The following is a 22966-nucleotide window of genomic DNA, read 5'->3' as shown; positions in this document are numbered from 1 at the left end:
TTTTCTTGAAAAATCTGAGATAAAATAAATACAAAATCCAACTGGTTACATTTTTATGCTCCTCCCCTAAGCCAAAATAAATATAAAAACAAAAAAAAGTCTCTTACCTTAAGTGAATTTGTGAACACACAGCACACGCTACATCCGTTTAACGTATCCATCCATCCATCACAGTCAATTTGTACTTTTATATAATTGCATCATAAATGATTCTGTGTATTCAAGTACTTACTGTCTTTATAAATGATTCTAACAACATTGTAGAAAAATAACTCATTCTACGAATAGTATTTAAAGTATGGGTATCCTGAATTTATTCATCACCACACTCTCATTCACAAGCATGTTGTCATTTACATTACATTGATTTTGCCGCTAAAGCAGCTTACTTTAAGTGCATTCAACCATGTGGGTACAACCCCAAAAAAGGTGCAAAAAGAACCAGACAACTACCTCAACTCCATCATAATCACCTAAATGCAATAATGCATCTTTTGACAAAGGGCCAAGACGGGGCCTGAAGAGATGACTTTCCTATCTACATGAGTAGTTGCATTACACTTAAATCTTAGCCTCTAAATTAAATATATTATTAGGCCTATATTTTACACACAGACACAGGGGATGGTGTGAGCGCAGTCCCCCACTAGCATAAATTTTGCATTCCAGATTCCCACATTTGATGAATTTGCAGAGGTCAAAAAGCCAGAGCACAATGACAGTGCCTCTCCCTGGATGAACCACCTCCATGCCCATGGCATCACCCCCTCCATGTAAAGATGATGAAGACCTACTCCACAGGAGATCATCTTTCAGCCACATATGAGTCAGCTTCATGGTGTCATGGAAGCAAGGAGCTATACATTAATAGGGTGAGCATAATGATCAAACAACTTGTGCACCAGTCGAATAACATTATTTTTAAACTATAAAAGACTAATCATAAATCATTAGTATTCTTGCATTTTCCCATCATGATTCATAATTGTTTAGGTGTCCCGTGGTAGATTACTTCCGGGAGGTTTTGGTTTTCACTTTTACAAGCGAATAAGCTACTGTCTACACGGTTTATTCTTCAAATTTTACTTGATAAAAAGTTTCATTCGTCGACTACAGGAGCACCTGCACAGTGACACTTAGATCTCTCTGAAAACTATTATTTGTCCCGTTTTTATTTAGGCTGCTCCATCTATTGTCAAACGACATATTCCATTCCTCTTTTTTTATGAGTAGTGGGAACACAGCCTTTATAAACCTCGACTGCTACTGAAGGTAAAATAAAATATCTGGTAGACCAACAAACCAATGACTGTATACAGTCTGTGGTAGAAAGCCAAAGCGACAAAATACTGCTTTGATCCTATGAGATAATCACACATAATTGGATTTTGGCGCCACCTGGTGGAGTACACCATTAACTACATCCGTATTAGACAACATTTCAGTCCCAGGTGAAATAAATTGACATTTACACTCGTTGGAAAACATTTTAGTCCAGTAATAAGGCCACACTTAAGAAAAAAGTGGGTGGAATAATAATACACCGAGTATTATACTCCTAAAAATATTACCCTTTGACATATTTAAATCACAGCTGCAGTGAACACACTTCAGGGGCTTAAACGCCTGGTGGAGCTGTTAGTGGTTTGGGGAGAACATATTTCCCTCAGTTAATTAGGCTGCCTGAAAAGTCATGTTTTCTTCACCTTAAACTGAAACTGTATCCACACACAAAAGCGTTTGAAATAATTTCAGATATTTTAATAAGTAAAAAAGGTCTGCTGGGTTTTCCAGGGAGCAAATTTACCTTGGATGAAGAAGAGGGCCGCCATTGGTGACGTTACAAGTACGCCACTAAACTCCAAAAAGTTGTCTCAAAGTCATGTCACGGTCATTCCTCCAGCAGGACACGACAGTATTTTTAATAAAATGCTACAGATACAATAAATTGACCAGTATAATTAAGCCATTATACCTATTTTGAGCACAGGTATCGAAGAGGCGAGGAGCGGTCAGAAAAAGTCCCTAATTAGTTACACGTGCGCAACGCCGTTCGTGTCCAAATTGACCGGAAGTAGAAGTTAAAGGATATGTCCGTATTTTTTTTTTAATGTTCTTAGTTAAATAAAACACTCTTAAACATGGAAAAGTTAAAAGCAGGGCCACAAGAGCATCTGAAAATTTATTTACCAGTTAATTATTAACAATAATGAATGCTTGTTATGCATTCTGTAAAGCAAATAATGGTATGAAACACAATTTTTGTATGACAAAACAGAAAATTGAAAATGACAGCAATGAAATGAAATGATAGATGTGAAAAAAAAACAGCCTCTTCATTAAACTGTTGCTAGCGTTCTATTGGATAAGTTAGATAGAGTAGGTTGGTCATAGTATTGCCCAGTAACCCTGCTCTTGTACATGCCTGTACCACTCTCTTTTCCAGTCATATTGGAGTGATCACCACTGGCTCCAAATATCTCTGAATGATCAGGGTTTAATTATTTTTATACCACAGTTAAATGAAGTTTATGCATTGGCATGAAATTACAGGCTATATGTGATCAAATATTGTATTTGTATTTTAAATGTTTCAGTCTGTCATTGTTTCCATATGATTTCTGTAGTCACTGCAGAACCAAGAGCAGCTCTGCAACACTACAGGGCCAATGTGAAAGCTTTTGCAATTGCAAGGGCCTCTGAATAAAGACATTTCAATCTGGGGTTTGAACCAAGAGGTTCCTGTCCTCTTGAAGGACACGTCAGTCACACTGCCGCTCCACGTTTTGCTTTCTAATCGTTGGCTGCATGTTTAGCCAGGTAATTACCTGTTAAGCCGCTGCAATTGAAGGAGGTCAGAATACAGAACAGACAGGATAGTGTGCAGCCATTCACAACACAAGTGGCGCACTACTCAAGGAGGACGAGAAGGGCTGTGCTGCTCGTTTGCTGTTTTCTACTCTAAACATTTAGCAGAGGGAATTAAGGTAAGCAAACTGCAGTGAAGTAACTGGATTCATATTTAAGATGTTGGATGTCAAAGATTAGTGGTGGAACCAAAGAAGTTACTTTTGCATTAAAGTCTTTTCATAAACATGAGCTTTGATCCTCTTGCAACCTTTCCTTTTGCATCCCATTATGCATTTATAAAAAATATTTTATTAGCACGTCCAAAAATGCATGTTTACTGCAACCAATACAGGCGAAACATTGTTTTTGAGTGAATGTTACCATACACACTGTATATCCACAGCATGTCCAAAGCAGAAGAGCGGACAGCCTCTACAAGTTCAGTCAACTCAGCTGTATCAGAAAGGTAAGTTTAGATGTACAGCTCTCACTGTATATGTGCAGTTTTGTGGAGGCGCAGTCACCTTTTACAAGCCCCACTGTAATCTTTCATTTACAAACCACGAAATATGCCAATGCAAGTTCTCATGATACATTATGTATGTGGGTCAAGGGAAGTTTTCCCTATAATCAAGGTATCTTCAAATCTTTGCCATCTTTGCTTTTTAATGTTTTTCCCATGTAGTAGCAGAGATGGTTCCACATCAGGTTCAGTCTCTGAAACACCCAAGAAATCATCAAAGAAGTCCAAGAAATCCACTGAGAACATGAACAAAGTCTACAACTCTGTGCTCAACAGTGTTTTTGGGGCGGTAAGTAGCACACATCCACATTTTGTGAATTAAATCAATATTGTTGAACTGGATGTGACCATCTTCTACTTGGCTATAATGGTGCTTGACCTCTGATGTGGCCCTGTGACCTCTATCCTGCACTGCAAGACGCCACTGAAAGAGTTTAAGTAATAGCTTTTTACTTTAAACACCAATTTACCCCACTCTTTATTTAATAAAATTTGTGTTTCAGCTGAGCATGAAGCTTTTCCTCACATGTTAAAGCACTGTGATCTTTTAATGATGGGCTGAGAAAGGCTTGGAGATTGCTTTGAATAAGATCAAAAGGCACAGATGCTCTTCACCAGTTAAAGGCACCGTATGTCAGACATTAAAACATCAGAGTCAGAAGTGAGTAGGAAGTCAGGCAGTGTGCTTAAAGTTTTGTACGTGATCTTTCTCGAGCTGCTATCACTAAGCTGGGTGTGTCTGCAGCATTAGTGGCTCATTAGCTGAGGCTCACTGTCAAACCCTATTAGGGTTATCCAAGTGAGGAGCACCACCAAACACTTTGTTGATTCAACGTGAGAGTATTTACTTTTTCCATTGTATATATTTATTGTTGTCTCACACAAGACAATGAACCATGATCATACCCGAGAATTGCCCTCGGGTATGATTCCCTTTGTCATTTAATTTTGTTTTACTGCTTATTATTACTTCAACATGCAGAGTATACATGTTCAGAAATACAAAGTACTTACATGTCTTCGACACTGAAAGCAATACAGCCATTTATGTATAAGTCAAGATACTTTGGTAGTTTTTAATATTGCACAGTGCACAATTGTCTCTCCAGTTATAAAAAATATATTAGCCTTTCAACATGTGTTTTATTACTGTCTCTGCAGGAGCGAGAATTAGCTCAGGCTGAGTTGGATGGTAAGTGTCATTGCCACAGCTCACCAGATTACAGAGTCATTATAACTGTTGACATGTTAAAAGCTCCATCTGAAGTAATATCAGAAAACCTTAAACCCTCTGGAACTGCTGTAATCTCTCTGTGACCCCTGACCTTTCTTACAGAGTTGCAAGAGGCCTTCAAAGAGTTTGACTATGATCAAGATGGGTACCTGAACTACAAGGATGTGGCTGAATGCATGAGGACCATGGGATACATGCCCACAGAAATGGAGCTGCTAGAGATAGTACAACAGATCAAGATGAGAAGTAGGTTGATATAAGATCCTTTAAAAATGAGCCAAAACCAGACCCTTTAATAAATGTATAGAATACATGCACACAATGCCTTTAAAATATGCATCTGTCCTCTCCGCAGTGGGCGGGTTAATGGATTTTGAGGACTTTACTGAACTGATGGGACCCAGGATGATGGGGGAGACTGCTCACATGCTCGGACTCAAAGAGCTCCAGTCAGCCTTTGTGCAGGTATGTCAACTGATAATTTGAGCAATTTCCGTGCCTTTTTTCCCACTCTGACACACACTGAAATGTCCAAAGTAAAACCACTTGTTTGTGCAGTTTTCAACCCATTCTCATCATGACTTTTTGTTTTTAAAAGTTTGACCTCGACGGAGACGGAAAGATCAACCAGGATGAGATGAAAGAGGCAATCAAGACGATGCTGGGGGAGAAGCTGAAGAAAGGAGAACTGGAGGAGATCTTAAAGGAACTGGACATCAACTCAGATGGAAGCATTGACTTTGAAGGTGAGAGTAAGAAGTTCAGACGATAATTGCACATCACATTTTATGCATGTGGACCAAACATCATTGGCTATTTGCTGTTAAACCAATAAACTCAGCACTGTCTTAACTTGCTCTGTTATCTCTCTCTGCTCTCCAGAGTTTGTGATGATGCTCTCCATTCGCTAGTTGCTGAGAAGACTGACCACAAGGACAAGATACAGTAACACTTCTGAATCATTCCATAGATAGTTAATACAACTATGAATGTAATGCAGGTATAGACATCTACAACATCATGTGTGCCTAACTGTAATAACTGTATGACTTGCTAAGATATTCTTATCGATACATGAAAGTTTTGCAGTGATGTTACATGTAAATAAGACTGAGATGTTTTGCTATTTTTAATAAAGAAATTAAAATGAGTTTTTAAAATGTGTCTTTTGATTAAACACCATGACAACATTATTATAATATACAATATAAAAAGTAATTAATTGACTGGTCACATTCCTCTCAAACAGACTTTATTCCAAAAACAAGTCTTTTATTACCCCCAGGTCATTGTCAAACAACAAAATGGATGTAATCATCATCTTCTAGCGAATATAAGTTAAATATAAATTAAAGTCATGTCACTTGTCAATTGTTAACAACAACAATGCAGCTTTGAGCTTTGTCACATCTACTGTCTTCAGAACTGGAGAAGCACTTGTACATCCAAAACCATGATGGTGCACGTGTGTCAGGAAAAAAAGTCACATTTTCAGAATAAAATCCCACATCAGGCCAACATTTGATGGTGGCACTGGAACCAATCATAAGGAGAACTTATGTCCTGTTTGAAGATCTAAAAGCTTAACACTACTGGTAACTTAATCTGATTATTATTATTATAACATCAAACTATATGTGCACAGTTAAGAAAGATCTGCAAGATGCACCACGTGTGATCTGCTGAAATTAAACTCTTGTTATCAGACAAGAAACAGAATAAAGGAGAGATATTCAACTTGGTGTTTCACAGGAGGAGAAGAGATGTACGAGACAATGCCATCACAGGAGTCAGGAACGGGGCTTCAGGGAATACTAATTCAGATGTCTGAGGACTGTTTGCAAGCATGTGCTCTCTACTGTACATGTAGCGCCAGTACCACCACAAAAAAAAATGTTGGGATAAATTAAAAACAAACATATCTCACATCAAGTATATCACTCCTCACGAAACCTTATGAACTTGTGTTTCCATGTCTTGCTTGCTCAATAAGTACAGTAGACTATGTTAGGGTGTATATGCTAAAAAGGGGTGACTGTCTGTCAACATTGCGTCTGTCCACAGTGAGTCAATGACTCGTCTATTTCCTCTCCTCTTACAGGAATGTTTGCACTAACTTTTGGAAACCTTTTAACGACCTGAAATACCATCCAAAAAGCAGATTTTGTAAACAAATGCATATAAGTCTTCTGGCATGTAAGAGCTAATGTGAACATTTTGTGCACTTTGTATGGTACTCACATTGGCAGGGTTGAGGGTATTCAGGCATCCCCAGGATGACACACACTAAAACTGGATGCACTCAGGTTACTGTAGTGTAAGATGCTGCCGGATTAAAGCCCATACTGAATGGTATAAGGATGCATGTTGTGTCACTTCCACAGCTTTGTGAGGCTATCATGAATAGATTCAGCAGCTTGTTACTGTGTGCTGAAGGTACGTTTTGAGTATTTGTGGCAAGTTTGGACCAACATCATGCAAGGGTGTATTGTCCAATGGTCACACTGCAGTCACTCAAAATCACATCACAACATCCTTCGATGTACAGCCCAAAACACAACAAGCAAGTGGCTACAACACCTATGCCTCTTGTCTCTCTGTTAATGCCAGTCTCTACGTGCTATTAAATCTCTCTTCTTCTTGTAACTTCTTCATTTTTCAATCCTTTCTTCTGTCAGTCCCCCTACATGGTAGATAGATACAGATGGATAAGCTTCTTCTTCTATTTTGGCTATCCACAACTCACAGTGTCTTCATGGTGCAACAGGACAACTGCTAGGCTAGTAAGACTTGTTGACGATCTGCTGTTGTCTACAGCTCGTTGGTCAGTTCGTCAGCAAATTCAGCCATGATGTCATGCACCCAGATGTCCCTTTCTTCCTGTGAAGTGTCAACCAGGAAGACCGTCAACTTCCTGTCCCATGGGTTAGTGGCTTCCTGTATGGCCTCCAGCTGTGCCACGAGTGGTTTCTTCTCCACATGGTTCCTGAAAACGATCGAAGCCTCCTCTGACCACTGCCTCGGCTTCAACCCTGCAAGGGAAACAGGTGTGAAGGTTAAGGTGAACTTCACGTTAATGATGAAATATTAACATTTAATGCTACATGAAACTAGATAGGCACTTTGCTTGCTGTGTGCATAACTATTCCGATGATGTTCTGACTGACTTTACACTGTGGGTCAGTGACAATACAATTATTTTACTGCCCTACAAGAATATAACATAATATTCATAGATACTATGTTATTATTGTTATGTGAATTTCCATTTATTGTAAACTGCTCCGAACTTTTAAGTAGGTCTACCCCTATTTTTCCTCATTTATGATTGTTTGCCCTAAAAGGGACTCATTTAGTAGATGACTGAGAGAAACTCAATCTCCTAACAGATGAATGGGTTTTATTTTCCACTGTGTCTCTAGCACTACCATTAGCACAGAGTGTTCTTCTAGCAGGGATGGGTTGCACAAAACACCATTAGTTTTCTCCTTAAAGGAGAAGTCTGGTATTTTGCACTTTGAGCCCCATTTCTGGGTTGTTGAAGATGAAATGAAGAGTAGTTTCTATCCGTGTTTTCGCTATTCATCTCGATTGTGGAACTACTTTTTCAGCTGCCTCACATCTGTAAACTTTGATCGATCATTTGACCCTGAAGCGTTATACACTCCAGCCCACTTGATGGCGATAAGGCTCCTTTACATAGGTGTCGCCAACCGTCAGGAAACCATTGCAATGTAATGGGAAAACAAACGTTTAGGGTGGTTTTAGGACAGGTTCACACATGGCTATAGGCAGCAGTGTTAAGCCAGGCAGGGGAAAGCCAAAATTTCCCGAAAATGAGCAGTCGTCACTATTTTGGTCTTAGCCACTCTATTTCGTCATAAACAACCCAGAAATGGGCCTCAAAGTGCAAAATACCGGACTTCTCCTTTAAGGCTTAATTTCTCCTTGGTTAAGGGACTTACACAGCTGCACAGAAGCCCTTCGACAGTTTCATTAGTTAAGGAATAACTTAACTCACCTACTGCATTGTAAGAGATATTAGTGTAGCAAAAGTTTCCATGGAGATTGTCTGTGACGCTTGTGGCGCCTGTTATCATCTCACAAAGTTGCTTATAGTTAGATAGTGAAAAAATGGCAGAGGAAAAGAACCATATTGGTCAGAGGAGGAAAAGATCATACTACTGTAGGAATACAATCATGGAAAGCACATCCTACAAAGTAAATTTGATCCCCAATTACCAGAAAAGTATTTTAGGAAGGAACTGCAACAAGAATGAATTTAGTCAAACTATAATAAATAAATAGTATTAATCTGTGAGATATCAAGTAACTTCTGCTGGCATGTAAATGTACAGCTTTTCCCTCTGATAGTAAGGTAGAAATATAAATTAGGAGCACATGGAAATACTCAAGTAAATTCAGAATACCTGAAAACAATACTTATGTATGTCACTTTAGTAAATGTACTTCATAACATTCCACCCCAGCCATCAGACTCTGTTGTGGTGGAGCTCTGTATGGAGTCCTTTCTACTCACCAGCCAGCTGAGCAGTGATTCCCTGGAACGGCAGCTGTCTGAACTCCTTTATCAGAGGCCTGAGCTGTGTGCAGCTGACCAGCTCATGTTTACCATAGTCCAGCTCGTACACAGACACCAGCCCATTGGTCAGAACTCCCTTCACTAACACACGATGCCAGCTGAGAGAACAGAAAGAGGGAGAGCAGATATATTTAGGCAAAGCACAAGCTGTGATTGAATATCAAATACAGAGAGAAATGTGGCAGAAGGCACCACAAATACTCTGTGAAAATCAGAATAACTCACCTGTTCTCCACTTTAGCAGCGTATATCTGATTCTTCTCTATATTGACTGGTTTCTCCTCAGTTTTATTATAGTAGAGAATCATCTCTCCCATCAGCACCACCAGTTTGTACATATCTCTCCAAGGCTGCAGCACAAAGTGGCCTGGATGGCACGCCACTGATACGTAGACATCTATGTTGTTTCCTGAAAACAAAAAGACCTCTGTGTGAGGATGTTTTTCTATGCTACATTAAGGTCCAAAAATATTCCCACTATCTTTTTTACCTGCTGGGGGCAGCTCCAGTAACGGTGGCAGCTGGAGAGAGGATGAGGGGGCTGATGGTGTCTCTGGTGGGCTGGTAGTGGTCGTGTTACCTCCTCCACCTCCTTTGGGTCCTGACAGAGCCCTCCTGAGATGAGGCTTGGCTGGGACAGAGGCTGACGTTGGACTCCCATTAGTGTAGTCACTGGTGCTGGGAGTCTTAGAGGATAGAGTGGCTGTAGAGATCTTGCCAGGGCTGTAAAATAAAATTAATAGACAAGACATTAGGTGTATAAGATAAAACATACGTTGTAACTGAACATTAGCCAGACAGTGAACTGATAATACAAGCGAATATAAAAGGCGCAGAGACCTGTGGCTTGTCAGGAAAACATCTGGTTGCTGTTTGAAGAGGTCAGACTGAGCCATCTGATGGTTGAGGCTGCGGGCCGGGTCGTGGAAGTTCTTGTCGGTGAAAAGGTGGACGTAGATGCAACGCTTGGTTTCATCTACCTTGGCAACCTAGGGGGAAAAGTCAAGGTGGGTGTGGAGGAAAATGAGGAAGAAAAACAGAGGGGCTGAACAAATGAAGGCATAATTTGAGTGATTTCTAATACAAATCATCATCACTTCCATATAATGATGACTATCATTGAAGAGGTAAGCATACCTTCATGCTACAGTCTGTGGTGTTGAGCACTTTCTCTCGAAGCCATTGGACAGCATCTGGAGTCCAAGATCCAACACTGACAGCCAGGTCTGCCAGACAGCATTTCACAGCCTAAACACAGGTTGCTAGAAGTCATTTTCTCAGATAAAGTGAAGGACTAGAGGGCGCTGACAAGAGTACATAGCAAAAAGCATGATGTTCACACTTGAAAGACAGTGATGCTGACCTGTGGGGGGATTGCCATGAGGTCACGGAGAAACGGTGGTGGGATCTCTCTCAGCTCAAACACCTCGACAGAAGCCTGAACACCCACATCAATGAACAGGATGTCCAGCACTCTGCTGCCGTGCAGGTTGGTGATCTTAAGATAGAAACACAGACAGGGAAGCCTCATATTTTTTACAGTTGTCAACAAAAGCCTAGATGACCACTGCAGTGAACAAAATAAGTAAATCAGTTTCAAAGTGGTATATGGAGGTATAGACTGTTATGCAATTGCTGTTAGATTTTCTGACAATTTCAAATTATGTCTCTCTGGTGTACCTGTTTGACAAGACTACTGTCATCAGTACATCTCACATTTAAAGGAGCCACTGTTACAAAATCTAAATCATGATAGACTTGTTAGTTTTGTAAATCAATAATGTTGTTAACATAGCCAGGTAGTGAGACTTCTGCGTTTTAGAACTTATTTTACAACAACATCTTAAAAGCACAATTCAAAAATACTTATTTCTCATTATAGCTGTAGTGGTCAGTCTAGATTGTTTTGGTGTGAGTTACCGAGTGTTGAAGATATCGGCTGTAGAGATGTCTGCCTTCTCTCCAATATAATGGAACTAGATGGCACGCAGCTTGTGGTGCTCAAAGCATGCATGCATTTGAAAACCTCAGCAGCAATGTCTCTTTCCAGAAGTCACCACCTGTTACTCAAGATAATCCACTGACCTTGTTGTGAACAGTTTCATGTGGGAACCATTTTCTCTCCACCAAAGTAAACTTGCCAACCATATATCATTACAGAAGGAAGCGTGCACCTACTCATGGACGAGAAGTTCGTGTTCGTGACAGTGCGAGACGTAAACTTTAATGGTGTCCACTTTGGCTGAGCTTGGTGCTTTGAGCACCACAAGCTGAGTGCCATCTAGTTACATCATGGAAAAGGCAGACATCTCTACTGCTGATATCTCCAACACACAAAACAGTCTAAACTGATAAATAGTACTACAGGTAAGAGGAAAAACTTATATTTTTGATTTGGGGATGAACTGTCCCTTTAGCAATAGAGGGGAAGGGAGTGTGTGCATGGAATAATACCATAATTTGGATGGTAATAGACTTTGTAAAATCTTTCTTTTTGATCTCTATTCTTATGGTAACTAAACCTGCTGCTATTGTGCAATCATGACTTTATTCCTATTGTCAGGCCAACATCAATCAGATGTGGATTTATTTGACAGTCTTTGCTGTGGTGAACAGTGTAATCTTACCTCTACGCGAGACCATTTGCCTTTGTAGCGAGCCAGACATCCTTTCCCACAGAAAGGTCTGGATACCAGAAACTCTGATGTTACCTGGAACAAAAATATGTTCCATCAAGACACCAGTATCATCAGATTATTGCAAAATCTGACAGTACTTCCTCTGGGTTGGTGAGGTTATTGAGTACGTGTAACTGCTGCTTTATAACTGCAATAAAATGATACTGTAAAAGCTCACACAAACATTTCACAGGTCCACCCAGTCTGCTGCAGGTGTACACCACAATGACATCAAAGATGAGGACTTCAGATCTGTGGTTACTTGAAATGGGAAGGGGATGTTGTCAGTGTTTAAAGAAATTAGGATGAAGTATGAATTACAATTATGAGTGGTTGATTTATTCCTGAAGGAGTGATATTTCCATCTTACTCAGGTGATTGATGACACCAAAGTTACCAATAACAGCAGAGGGGGTTACCCTAACAGGTAAAGAATATACATTTTGCTGGTCCCAATTATGGATTACCAAATCTGGGTATTCAATTTTCAAAGTTATTCTCTGAACTTTGTTCTGACTAGAAAAACAAAACCAGACCATCCGGTTTGTTACAGGCTGTGGAAATCATAAGTATGAAGAATGTAATGAAAATGTCAAGTGTAAATATTTTATTATTTTGCTGCATGCCTGATGACTTCATATATGCTCTCTGGAATTCCAAGAAGTCTCTAGCCATCGTGAAACACAATACCAGACTCCACACTGTGTTTCCCGAAACACTGACGTAAAGCATTACTGAGCTGCAACTATGAGCTTTAAAGGACAGCAGTGGCACACCTAGAAAAAGCATCAGCTCCACTGTGCTGCTAACAGATTAAGTGGCTTGGCAAGATTATCAACCTTAATCTCAATCTGTCCACAACTCTGTTTGAAAGAAGCAACACAACACAAATACATTCACAAAAGGCTTGTGTGAGTCTTAGTCTGCTCAGTTTACTTCCTGTGAATATGGCACCTGACTAAACATGCTGGAATGACATATATACACTGCTAAGATTCATCATAATGGACACATATGTAAGCACACAACAAGGAAGGTTGATATTTTTCTCTTATCATTTCCATCCAGGAATATGCAACACACCATGTATGTTCCATTAAGAAAAAGTAATTCTATATTGATAAAAACAAATGCAGAAATATGCTAAAAAATGCTGTGCCTGCTAAATTTAGAAAATGGTAACATGTATAGCTATAGAAAAGAAGTCTAAGATGTGCAGAACCCAGAGAAGCAAATTAAATGGGCTCTCAAATGCTTTGAAGTCTGGAATAAGTTCACAGGAGTAGTTCCAGACCAAGAGTGGGTCTTTAGGTCTGTCATGAAATTACTACATTTTGTAGGGGTGTTCCATCCTTTGTAACCCTCCTCCTACAAGAACAATGGCTCTTACAGTAAATGTCATGATCACAGTAATTCACTGCCAGGTCTCTATCTCTCTACAAATGGCGTTCTCCTTCCATCCTGTGTATTGATGTATGTGTAATTCTACTAATTGAAACATAATGAATATAATGATTTAATGATGTTAAAGGTTAAGGTTGATGTTATACTATATTTTTCTTATTATTTTTCTTATATGCCATGAAAAGACCAAATTCAGCAACATTCTTTCAAACTGTCTTTGGGACCACACCCATTAATTTCTACTGAAGATATACATTTTCAAAAGGCTGGTCAAAAATATGTAGCTTTATCCTTAATAAAGGAAGAGTCATTCCTTAACAGCTGGGCATTGCATACACTTTTTAAACAAGAGCAAATAGTGCATTTGTCTGGGATTATTTTCTGCAGTAGATTACTACACATAAAAAGTATTTATGTATAGTATATACAGCACCAGGACCATGAATGTTGCATAAATTAATATGTCAATGTTAACTGTAATGAGAGACCTTGTAGCCTTGTGTAATGATGTAACTCCTTGATGTGTTTTAAATGTTTTTGTCAAAACGTAAATAAAGAATAAAGATTTCTACAGTTTCAGTGAGACAACAAATGTAACATGGTGTTAACCTGTGAGTGGAAGTATGTCTCGATATTCTCCAGTATCTCATTCAGCTTTGCAAGGCCTCTGGAGGGCAGCTGACAGTAGATGGTCCCATCTGAGCAGACGCTTCTGACAGTCACGTTCATATAAGCGCTGTTCACCTGAGGAGAGCCAGGGATAAGAGTTTAATGTGTCACACACACACACACACACACACACACACACACACACACACACACGCTGACCCAACTATGTACATAGACAAACTCTCCTGTACCTGTAACGGGCTGGCTAGCGTCTTGTCCTGCAGGGCTTTCATGCAGGCGGCATTGATGTTGACATCATCATCCTGCGACGTGTCATACAGGACGACAAGAGGGGTCTGCCCTCTCTCTAGGATCTCAGCCAATAGGATCTTTCCACTTGCCATTGTCTCAAACTTCTTCAGCACGGCAGGCTCCTGGCAGAATGGCTCCAGGCCTGGATACACACACACACACACACACACACACACACAAATAGTTAATAAATTTTAACTAGTCGGGGAAAATAGAAGGGTGAAACAAGTAGGACAAAACAAGAAAGTGTTTTTTCAGGCTCACCTGCCAGTTTACACTTGGTCGCCTGAAAAGGCAGCTGGAAAAACTTCTCATGCAGCTCAAACACTTTGGTTTTGCTGATCACCTCTGAGAAGCCATGATCCACGTAGTACACCTACAAACCAAAAGACAGGAATTACTGATACTTCCTCATGTGTCAAAAGCCCACAGTCCACTTGACAACCTTCCACATATCTTTCGCAATCATCCTCTGCCTTCCAGGAAACCTTTGATCCTCTGAGTTCAGAAAGATTGCTCCATTTGTCTTGGATCCATTACTTGGCCTTCAGTAACTACTGCCCTTACTTATTTTCTTGACTTCTCACCTTGACCTTGTCGGCCATGACCTCACAGACTTGTGCCCTCAGAATCTCCTCCTCTTCCTCTGCCCTGACAGCAACAAGTTGGCCTGAGGATGGCGATGACAGAGGGGTTGGACTGCTTTGGTTCAGGCCATAAAACTCTCTCATTTCATCCTCCATGGACTCCTGTGCCTGGGAGTAACCCTCACCAATATACCTGAAAGAGGAGAAGAGACAGACAGTGAGGGATTTATGAACTGGAGGGTCTTACAGCACATTTGCACATACACTTCTCTCCTACCTGAGTATAACTCCATTGGTGTTGGTGGCCTCCACCACTAACACAGAGGGGTACTCCTCTTTGGGGATCTGCAGAGAAGGCACTGCGTGGTTACTGAGCCTCCTCCCCAGTTCCTGCCTCACCCTCAGCTCCTCCTCACTGGCCGAGGAATTTCTCCTATTACAGTTCTCATCTTCTCCTCCTCCATCTCCACTGCTGCTCCTCCTGTACAAGATGGCCCTCTTGGGGTTGTCAGGCATCGGGTAGTCGATGGTGCAGATGTCAGAGAGGAGGTGTAGGTTCTCCAGGACGTGTCCAGGCAGTTTGAACTTAAATAGATACAATTAAATGTAATAAATCATAAAGTGTACCCAGCTCTTAAATTTGGTAATGTGACTAATATAAAAGTGTTTCAAAATGTTACTGACTTTGTAGGTGTCCTGGAAGAGCTTGGGGAGCGCGTGGGCCCACAGGCCGTTGGAGTACTTCACCAGCAGCTCCTCCAGTTTCAGCTTCAGGTCGGGGCTGAGGGTGGCGGGGGAGGAGGGAGGGCTAGGGGATGAGGAGGACGATGGAGGAGTCTGAGGAGAGCGAGAACCAGAGCGAGTCGGGTGGGTGCTGGGGGGTCTCTGCTGGGCGGGGGACTGCATGGGTTTGTCTCCTGGGGTGTTTGAAGACAGGACAGGGGCAGAGGTGGAGTTTGGGTTTAGGATGGGCGGAGGGGAGGATGTGGTGGTCTGTTCCTTGGCAGGGTATAGTAGCAGCTCTGATGGGTTACTGCTGCAGGTTTTCTCCACCTAGGAGAATAAATGGATAGGAGTTATTATGAAAGCATTTATTATTCATTATACAGACTGATATAATTGCCAGTGAGCTGCTTAACATGTACAATATATGATATCACAACCAATGCAAAGTGAATTGTACAACACAAAAAATAATTCTGTATATTTGATTCCATAAATAATTATTTGTGATTATTCTTTGAAAACAAAAATACATCTTATAATAATAAAATATAACAAATAACTACAGTAACATAAGGAATGCATACAGTGCATATGTGCGTCCAGGTCTCTAGGTCTTTGATGGCCTCAGTAGGCATGTCCTGTTTGTACAGTTCTCTGTAGATCTGAGGCAGCTTCGACACCCAGAACCCGTTACTATACTTCCCCAGGATCTCCTTGATGCGACCCTGGACCTGCTGAGGGTTGTAGGGCTTTCCTTTCCCCGAGCCGAGGCTCTCGTTCAGATTCATGGGTGCTGGGAAAAAAAACAGAGAGAAGGGGGCATTAGGCATACACATGCTTGCAATTATGGCTTTGATCATTTTGCCCCTGGAACTTATGGGTTGCATGGCATGCTTTTCCCAAAAACAAAGGCACTTGAGTTTTTAGAAATGGATGATTTGAACCAAAAAGAAGAATGATAATGAGAGATCTTCACAACCAAAGTCATGCTTCCTTTTGCCCCTGGTTTTGTCTTTTGATGGACTGGAACTTGTCTTTTGGTTTAAATGAGCTATAAATGAAGACGAGGAAACAACAGAGAGACACCAAGCCACTAACCTTCAGGCTACTTTTTCCTTTAATAAAACTTTAACTGTTAAAGTGGTCAAACTGTCAACAGTCCACTGAAACATGTTGTTTGCAAGTGTCAATGTCTGGGCCTGAAAAATGAGGCCAACACCCAAGTGCCAAAAACTGCAGTTTCTGAAATGGCCACCTGCTGCTAGCTTCAAAAGCAAGTCGATCCCCCCTAGACTCCCATGTTTTCTGTACTTTACAGAATAAATAAACATGTTTACATCCTGGGAGGGGGGTTTATATAACTCAACTGTTTGCATTTTATTATTTATATTATTACTTAAAGTTGTGCATAATTAGGAGCGTAGCTGCTTTGAGTGAGAGGTGGGTGCCACCACCACGACGTTTGTTTGGTAACTTAACCATGACATGACCCCAGGGTCACCGAGTATAGACTTAGCCTTAGCTGTCTTATTTCAGTGTATTTTTAGTTCATGAAAGTTAATTTTAATGTTTTGGTTGGCTAAAAAAGACAGGTTGTACTTAAAGAGCCTCTAAGAAGTCAGACGTTCAGAAATATATTTTGCTTTTATGTTGTGAGCCTGTTCTTTGCTGGCAAAAATTAGCATGAGCATTATCACCCAGCAAGCAATAGTCGTGATTTAAACGTATTGGCCATATTTAGCTCTGATTTAGTCTAGCTACATGTAACCCAAATCTAGCCGATTTAATTTTGAAATTGATTAAATGTAATTTTCGCCATTGCAGATGGCGTGCGGTATGATATTCAATCACGTATGGAGAGTCAACAGTAATTAAAATATGTTTATCTCCATTTTTTGGACATGGTCTCTACCTAGCCGTATAATTGATGACATCTACACTTTGGCTGTGGTTAGACGTCTACCAAATTTTCACTGACAGCCCAAATTCAGCCGTGATTTAGCCTAGACGTCAGGTCTTCATGTAGATGGCTATTAGACGTTTTTTAAACCAAAAAATGCTTGCTGGGCACAGTTGACCATAGCCATAAACACACTGTGCTAATCAAGCCAGAAGCTAGCATCAGTGTTAGCTCCACCCTCTTGTCCAAATATGGTCACTTCTGGCTCCAAAAAGGAGGTCAGAGGTCTCAATAAACATCATTTCCTCCTCACTCAGGGATGTCTCTTAACATGCAGGAAGCACAGGCTCTTAAACCAGTCAGAATCAAACATTAACAGTTTCTTCTGACTGTAGGGGCCTCAAATAAACATCTGAAATTGCTTGAGTTTTCAACACACGTTCCTCAAAGCTACGCAGTTTATTACATTCTTGTGCATTTCCCCAGGCTATACCCATGGTATCCCCTCTTCAAACAGGCAACATGGCAACAACACATTCTTAGTAAAGGAGGTGCAGAGGAGGGAGGCTGACACAGAGAACACAGCCCCTGGACAGTTGATTTACTTGAATGTTTTTTTAAAAAAAAAACTCATTAGGAACCTCAGAGAGCCCACTGAGATAGGGTTGCTGTTTGTTTGCTTGACACATCACGAAACTGTGAAGGTCTGTAAGAGATGTGATTTGATATTTTAGCACAAGGCAACACAGCATGACACTGGAAAATGGATCTTTGCTTTGTTGAATCCTGAATGTCCTCCGGTAATGGTTAGAGAAGCTGGCCAGCATTTGAAATGCCCGAAGCTATGTACAGGTCTGGGCTACATTTCTATTCATTTAGAGGACAAAAACCTACACAAAATGTATTTTTAGCGTAATAACAAGCAGCCTGTCCTACTTACGACCGGTCTGTTGGGAGTTTCTGGAAAGGTGAGCATGCACCTCCTTCTGAAACCGTGATGGGAGGGTCATCCTCTTGTCTGACCTGGACACAAGAGAAAAGAACAAGGAGGAGCATTACTTTCTATGGGCTCCATGAGAGAGGACAATTGTGAAAAAGACTGATTGGAAATGACCTTTTTTTTCTCTTTTTTGAACCTTCAAAAGCTAAAATATTTTCCATTCATATTGTTTGTGAGTAGTTTAAAAAAAAATCACTTCTGACTTCAGTTTTGAGGCTTGGCTAGGCATGACTCTGTGCTGCGTGTCTGTTCTTTAATCTCCCATTAGGCAAAGCACATTCTGAGATGTGAGGACTCTGGTAACATCTCAAAGTCTAACCAGATAACCTGATTAAGTTAAGTGCAAAACAGAGTCTTTTTCTGGTTTGTCCTCAGTAACAGGACCCATTAATCAAACTGTCTTCATCCCCCACAAATGTAGAACAATGGGTCGTGACATATAGCACACTGGATACTGCATTGCACTGTAGATGCTACTCCTCAGACGCAGTCAGCAACAAACTGAGAATGCATTAAAAGACTTCTACACTGTATAAAATACATCATTCTCTTTTTGTATACATTGCTGAACTTTATCGTGTAGGTCAATCTTTTCTTTCTCTCCACCCCTCCAATATCTTCTTCATCCAATCCTTATCATGCCTGCTGTACAGTAACTGCTTTGTTTAAACATTCCTCCTAAGTCTCCTGACTCAGCCTGTCTATCCCCTTCTTGTCTCTCTCTTCTGTCACAACTCCTGACTCACCCTGGTACATAGCTAATAATGGAAGCAAGAAATCAATAAACAGAGCAGAGCTATTTACTTTGTGACCCTAAATGGCTGTGAAAGGGTTTGAAGGACTTTAGTACCTCATACATAGATCCCAGAACATAAAATCAGCAATCAGTGCACTCCATTGACCTAAATTAGTTTTTCTTCGTGGCTGGTGAAGGTAGTGGAAAAAAAATGAGAGCAAGGATCAGTCATCACTGATGATTCTCTGGAATGAACATAAAAGCACTGCCGCTTTAAGAGACACACATTAGTTTACTTAAAGTTAAGGCTTCAGTTAATCACTCTCTGAAGGAAAGCCAATAACCAAATTGGCTTCATAATGTTATTTTTGTTCAGTAGAATAAATGTTGAGGTGTCAACTGGTAGCAGTGGGGAGGAATTTCTCTACTGGAGGCCAATTTCCATACCAACACTGCAACTTTAAGAGTACAAACGAGTTGCAAAGCAATGATATTTAAGTTGGCACAAGCAGTGCCTGTCAGTTAAAGTCATTCTAAGTGGTTAAATCAAAATGATCATTAATTTTGGTAGTCTAAGTCCTTACTGGCAGAATAACAAGGACAATTCTCCTCTGGTCTTCAGCCAAGAGACACTGACGAAGAAGTCACCTCTAAACCATATCTACTGTGCATTTCCATGACAACGGGGCAAACTACATCTGCAGGGGAAGATCGTGTGATACGATCGAACCCCCCTTAACAGCTGCTGAGTTGACTTTGTGGTGATGTTGTTTCTAGTCCAAGTTGAAGATTGTGGTTGAAGTGTTTTCTGGAGCCTGCTACACTGTACTTTAATTTTGATTATGCTTCAATAATTGTGCATTTATTGACAAATGAACCTGTTGCTTGAACTTGAATGTCAGGATTTCAAGAGTCAACTAAAAGCTACCCAGCCTGTTGCACAAACTCATCATCATATTTTCTCTCCCCAGACAGAGTCAACATTTTCTTCTGCATACACAAAACTCTCCTATCCAGGCACAGACTGGCCTCCTAGACTAATTTCTCCTGTGTTTCTATTTACATAAAATAATCAAAAATTGTATCATGTTGTTTTTTTAATTTGTTTGTTTGCTGAATCTACCTCTTGTACTGCCAGGCATCCCATAGTATACCTGCAGGCACACACACACACTCACACACAAATGATGATGGCGCTGGCCTGCCAGAGCACTGTCCAATGGAAGATCTAGAGGAATACAGAGAGATGTGCTGATTCACTCTGTGTCGGTTTAGAAGCGTTAATCTACCAGAGAATAGAGCGGGGATTAGAAAGGGCTCACGTTCCCCCTGCTCTGGGCTCGTGTCCCCTGCCAACACATCAGGCTTCCCACCCTGCCGCCCCATTGTGCTGCGGAGGGCCAGCGGCACACTGGACACCCGTGGTTACACTGACAGAGGACTGATGTCAGTTGTTTTCACAGTGGACGGACGAACAGAGCCATGGATGGATGGAAGTGAGAGAGCCAGTCAATGAGCTGGATTAATCTTGGTTCACCGTTTAAGCAATGCAGATAGATAATATCTCGCAATGCTTCTAGATGACTTCTTCAGTAACAACAAACCATGTTTTTAAGTCAGTTCAGGTCACATTAAATGACAGTAGACCTCTGAGGCCAAAGTCTATTGAAATAAGTATTGTTTTAAAAGGGAAAAACAGATTTGGGCCAATTACCAGAAAAGGGGGCTCAAAATATAACAAACAATTTACAATTAAATCCACAGAGAGTGTAAGAAAGAGAAGGGTAAATGATTGGGAGCAAAGTGAATACTTAAAATGAGCCAAACATCTAGTTGAGCAGGCAAAGAGAAAGGGGGGAAAAGGAGAAGTGATGGGAGGAAAGATACAGACAGAGTCAGACAGAGAGAGAAGCAGAATAATCTAGAGAGCACATCATCAGCCCAGTGCTGAATAAGCAGCAGCAGGGAGGCAGTTTGCACTCAGAAACCAACCAGAGTTCAACCAGCCCCCATTCACCAGCAGCCTATTCTGATTCAGCTCAGACCACACAGGTGGGAGGAGAGGAGGGGGGGCAGACAGGGAGAGAGAGAAAGGGAGAGAAAGAAAGAATGGGGGACATGTAAGATTGATTTTCATTGCATTTTGGCTGTATTTTGGACTGGATGGTGGAGAGTGACAACAAATGATAAGAAAGTGATTAAACATGTAATTCATCACTCTAAAATATTTTAGAAATATTAAAGAAATGTATTTCTATCATCTTAGCCAGTTCAAAGAATTTTGAAAGCATGTAGCACTGCAGAGTGAATCCACAGGAAATGGTCTGGCATGAGATCTAGCTTCTCTGCGCACATTGGTCATTTGCACATTCCTTTACTTGGATTCCCCAAGCAGTATAGAAGCCAGGTTGGTGACTTCCACATGTAATTGTGCTATAAAATCCCACAAATATGTGGAGAGATGTGAGCTAAAGTTGTCTTTCCATACTAAAGACCTGCAACAAATCAGATCTTCAATGCTACATTCATATTTTTTTGTAGACTTGTCCCAAACAACATAAAACTGACAATCATCAGTCATTCAAATTAAGTGATCTATCAGTGTCCAACTGATCACATGTAATTATTCCTAACGTTTCCCTTGACTCACTTCTCTGCAGGTGCGTTTCCTTTCCTGCTGGGTGTGTTCTGATTGGACATCTTGTTCGGATGCGCCCCGGTCTTGCCCTCAGACTGGCCATCCCTCATGTCCCTTGCCTGTCTAAAGTCTCCATGTCCCGCCCCTCGGCTGCCGCCTCCTCCTCTGCCCCCGCCTCTGCTGCGGTGGTTGGGCTGCCTCAGAGAGGTTTGAGGTTTGGCTGTGCAGAGAAAGAGAAAGCAAACAGGAGAAGTAAAACTATTGACTACACACACACACACACACACACACACACACACACACACACACACACGCCCTGACTCAGCTTAACTTGATGCTGAGACAGGGCACCGTGTCTGTCTGGAGGGCACAGTGTCACAGATAGTTCAATAACACAGTGGGTCTGATGAGTAACATCATAGCCAGAAAGCAGTGACAACACAATATCACAAATGTAAAACGACATCTTTTCGAGAAGTTGAGAAAACTCTCCCATGGCTTCATTCTTGGATTTGTGTAATAAACAGGTGGGGAAGATCAAAGAAACACGCCTATTTGCTTTGAATGTTAGATGACAAAGTCAATACCACTCCCATGTCACTGTATTATCATGGAGCTAGAACAGGGGGTTGATTAGCTTTGCTTAGCTTAGCATAAAAACTGAAAGCACAGGGAAAACATGTCATCTACCACCACCCCTAAAGCTCAGTGATCAACTCGCTGGGGAAGAGAGGGAAAACCAGCAAACGCTTCAGGAAGAAGTTAGCTTCTGCACGTTATTCCCTGTAAAACTACAACATGTCATGTTTGCAATATTGTTTGTTTTCAGATTAAGCAAACAAGATTTAACACGTTGATTACTGACCTGTAGAGGTGCTGGTATGCATATATTTTAATTCTGGAGACAGCCAGGCTCTTGTTTGTTTCCAGTCTTTATGACAAATATAGGATTTAAGCCTATGCACAGTACCATTTCGGTAACGTTTCTGGTTTTCAATGACATTGCACTAGCTCTGGATAACAAAATGCCTCATGCTGCTCTGTTTTACAGACTTGTCTAAGGCATTCAATACTGTTGACCATTTATTACATTTAAGAAAAAATTCTCGTATTAGTTTTGATTCTGTCAGTTGCCTATATGGTTTAAAAACCACCTCTCTAATTGA

At 40.9% G+C, this 22966-nt stretch overlaps 2 protein-coding genes and 1 non-coding gene across 7 annotated transcripts in view; 1 reads left to right on the top strand and 2 right to left on the bottom strand.

The window, feature by feature from the left end:
* Positions 1-618: 618 nt before the first annotated feature.
* LOC125884522 (U1 spliceosomal RNA) lies at positions 619-781 on the bottom strand. Its single transcript, XR_007448726.1, has one exon. It is a non-coding gene; the product is annotated as a U1 spliceosomal RNA (small nuclear RNA).
* Positions 782-3539: 2758 nt separating this feature from the next.
* On the top strand, positions 3540-5615 carry si:cabz01076231.1 (calcium-binding protein 4). Its single transcript, XM_049568403.1, has 6 exons — positions 3540-3662; positions 4535-4565; positions 4710-4853; positions 4963-5072; positions 5206-5353; positions 5490-5615. Exons 1-6 carry the CDS (start codon positions 3618-3620, stop codon positions 5516-5518), a joined length of 507 nt encoding a protein of 168 aa, XP_049424360.1. The 5' UTR covers positions 3540-3617; the 3' UTR covers positions 5519-5615.
* A 226-nt stretch (positions 5616-5841) lies between these two features.
* Positions 5842-22966, bottom strand: part of tdrd7b (tudor domain containing 7 b) — a 27610-nt gene continuing 10485 nt past the window's right edge. For all 5 annotated transcript variants that reach the window (XM_049567762.1, XM_049567760.1, XM_049567761.1 and 2 more), the window contains 17 exons: positions 21813-22020; positions 18367-18449; positions 16111-16319; positions 15485-15853; positions 15078-15385; positions 14801-14993; positions 14478-14589; positions 14153-14355; positions 13902-14036; positions 11838-11921; positions 10574-10708; positions 10348-10458; positions 10051-10199; positions 9701-9933; positions 9436-9619; positions 9148-9308; positions 5842-7639 (listed from right to left, as the gene is read on the bottom strand). In XM_049567762.1, coding sequence (XP_049423719.1) covers positions 7419-7639; positions 9148-9308; positions 9436-9619; positions 9701-9933; positions 10051-10199; positions 10348-10458; positions 10574-10708; positions 11838-11921; positions 13902-14036; positions 14153-14355; positions 14478-14589; positions 14801-14993; positions 15078-15385; positions 15485-15853; positions 16111-16319; positions 18367-18449; positions 21813-22020 — 3098 coding nt within the window. In that variant the 3' untranslated portion in view covers positions 5842-7418. The remainder of the gene's footprint in view (positions 7640-9147; positions 9309-9435; positions 9620-9700; positions 9934-10050; positions 10200-10347; positions 10459-10573; positions 10709-11837; positions 11922-13901; positions 14037-14152; positions 14356-14477; positions 14590-14800; positions 14994-15077; positions 15386-15484; positions 15854-16110; positions 16320-18366; positions 18450-21812; positions 22021-22966) is intronic.

This window comes from Epinephelus fuscoguttatus, linkage group LG23 (genome assembly GCF_011397635.1).
Source record: "Epinephelus fuscoguttatus linkage group LG23, E.fuscoguttatus.final_Chr_v1".
Classification (NCBI taxonomy): domain Eukaryota; kingdom Metazoa; phylum Chordata; class Actinopteri; order Perciformes; family Serranidae; genus Epinephelus; species Epinephelus fuscoguttatus.
The sequence above is the reverse complement of the archived record's forward strand: the minus strand, read 5'-3'. Positions and strand labels throughout refer to the sequence as shown.

Bases quoted from the DNA above. Each gene is read 5' to 3' on its own strand.
- si:cabz01076231.1 (XM_049568403.1), top strand. From the start codon at position 3,618: ATGAACAAAGTCTACAACTCTGTGCTCAACAGTGTTTTTGGGGCG. The intron at 4,566-4,709 runs GTAAGTGTCATT...CCTTTCTTACAG, and splicing joins AGCTCAGGCTGAGTTGGATG to AGTTGCAAGAGGCCTTCAAA. The intron at 4,854-4,962 runs GTAGGTTGATAT...TCCTCTCCGCAG, and splicing joins ACAACAGATCAAGATGAGAA to TGGGCGGGTTAATGGATTTT.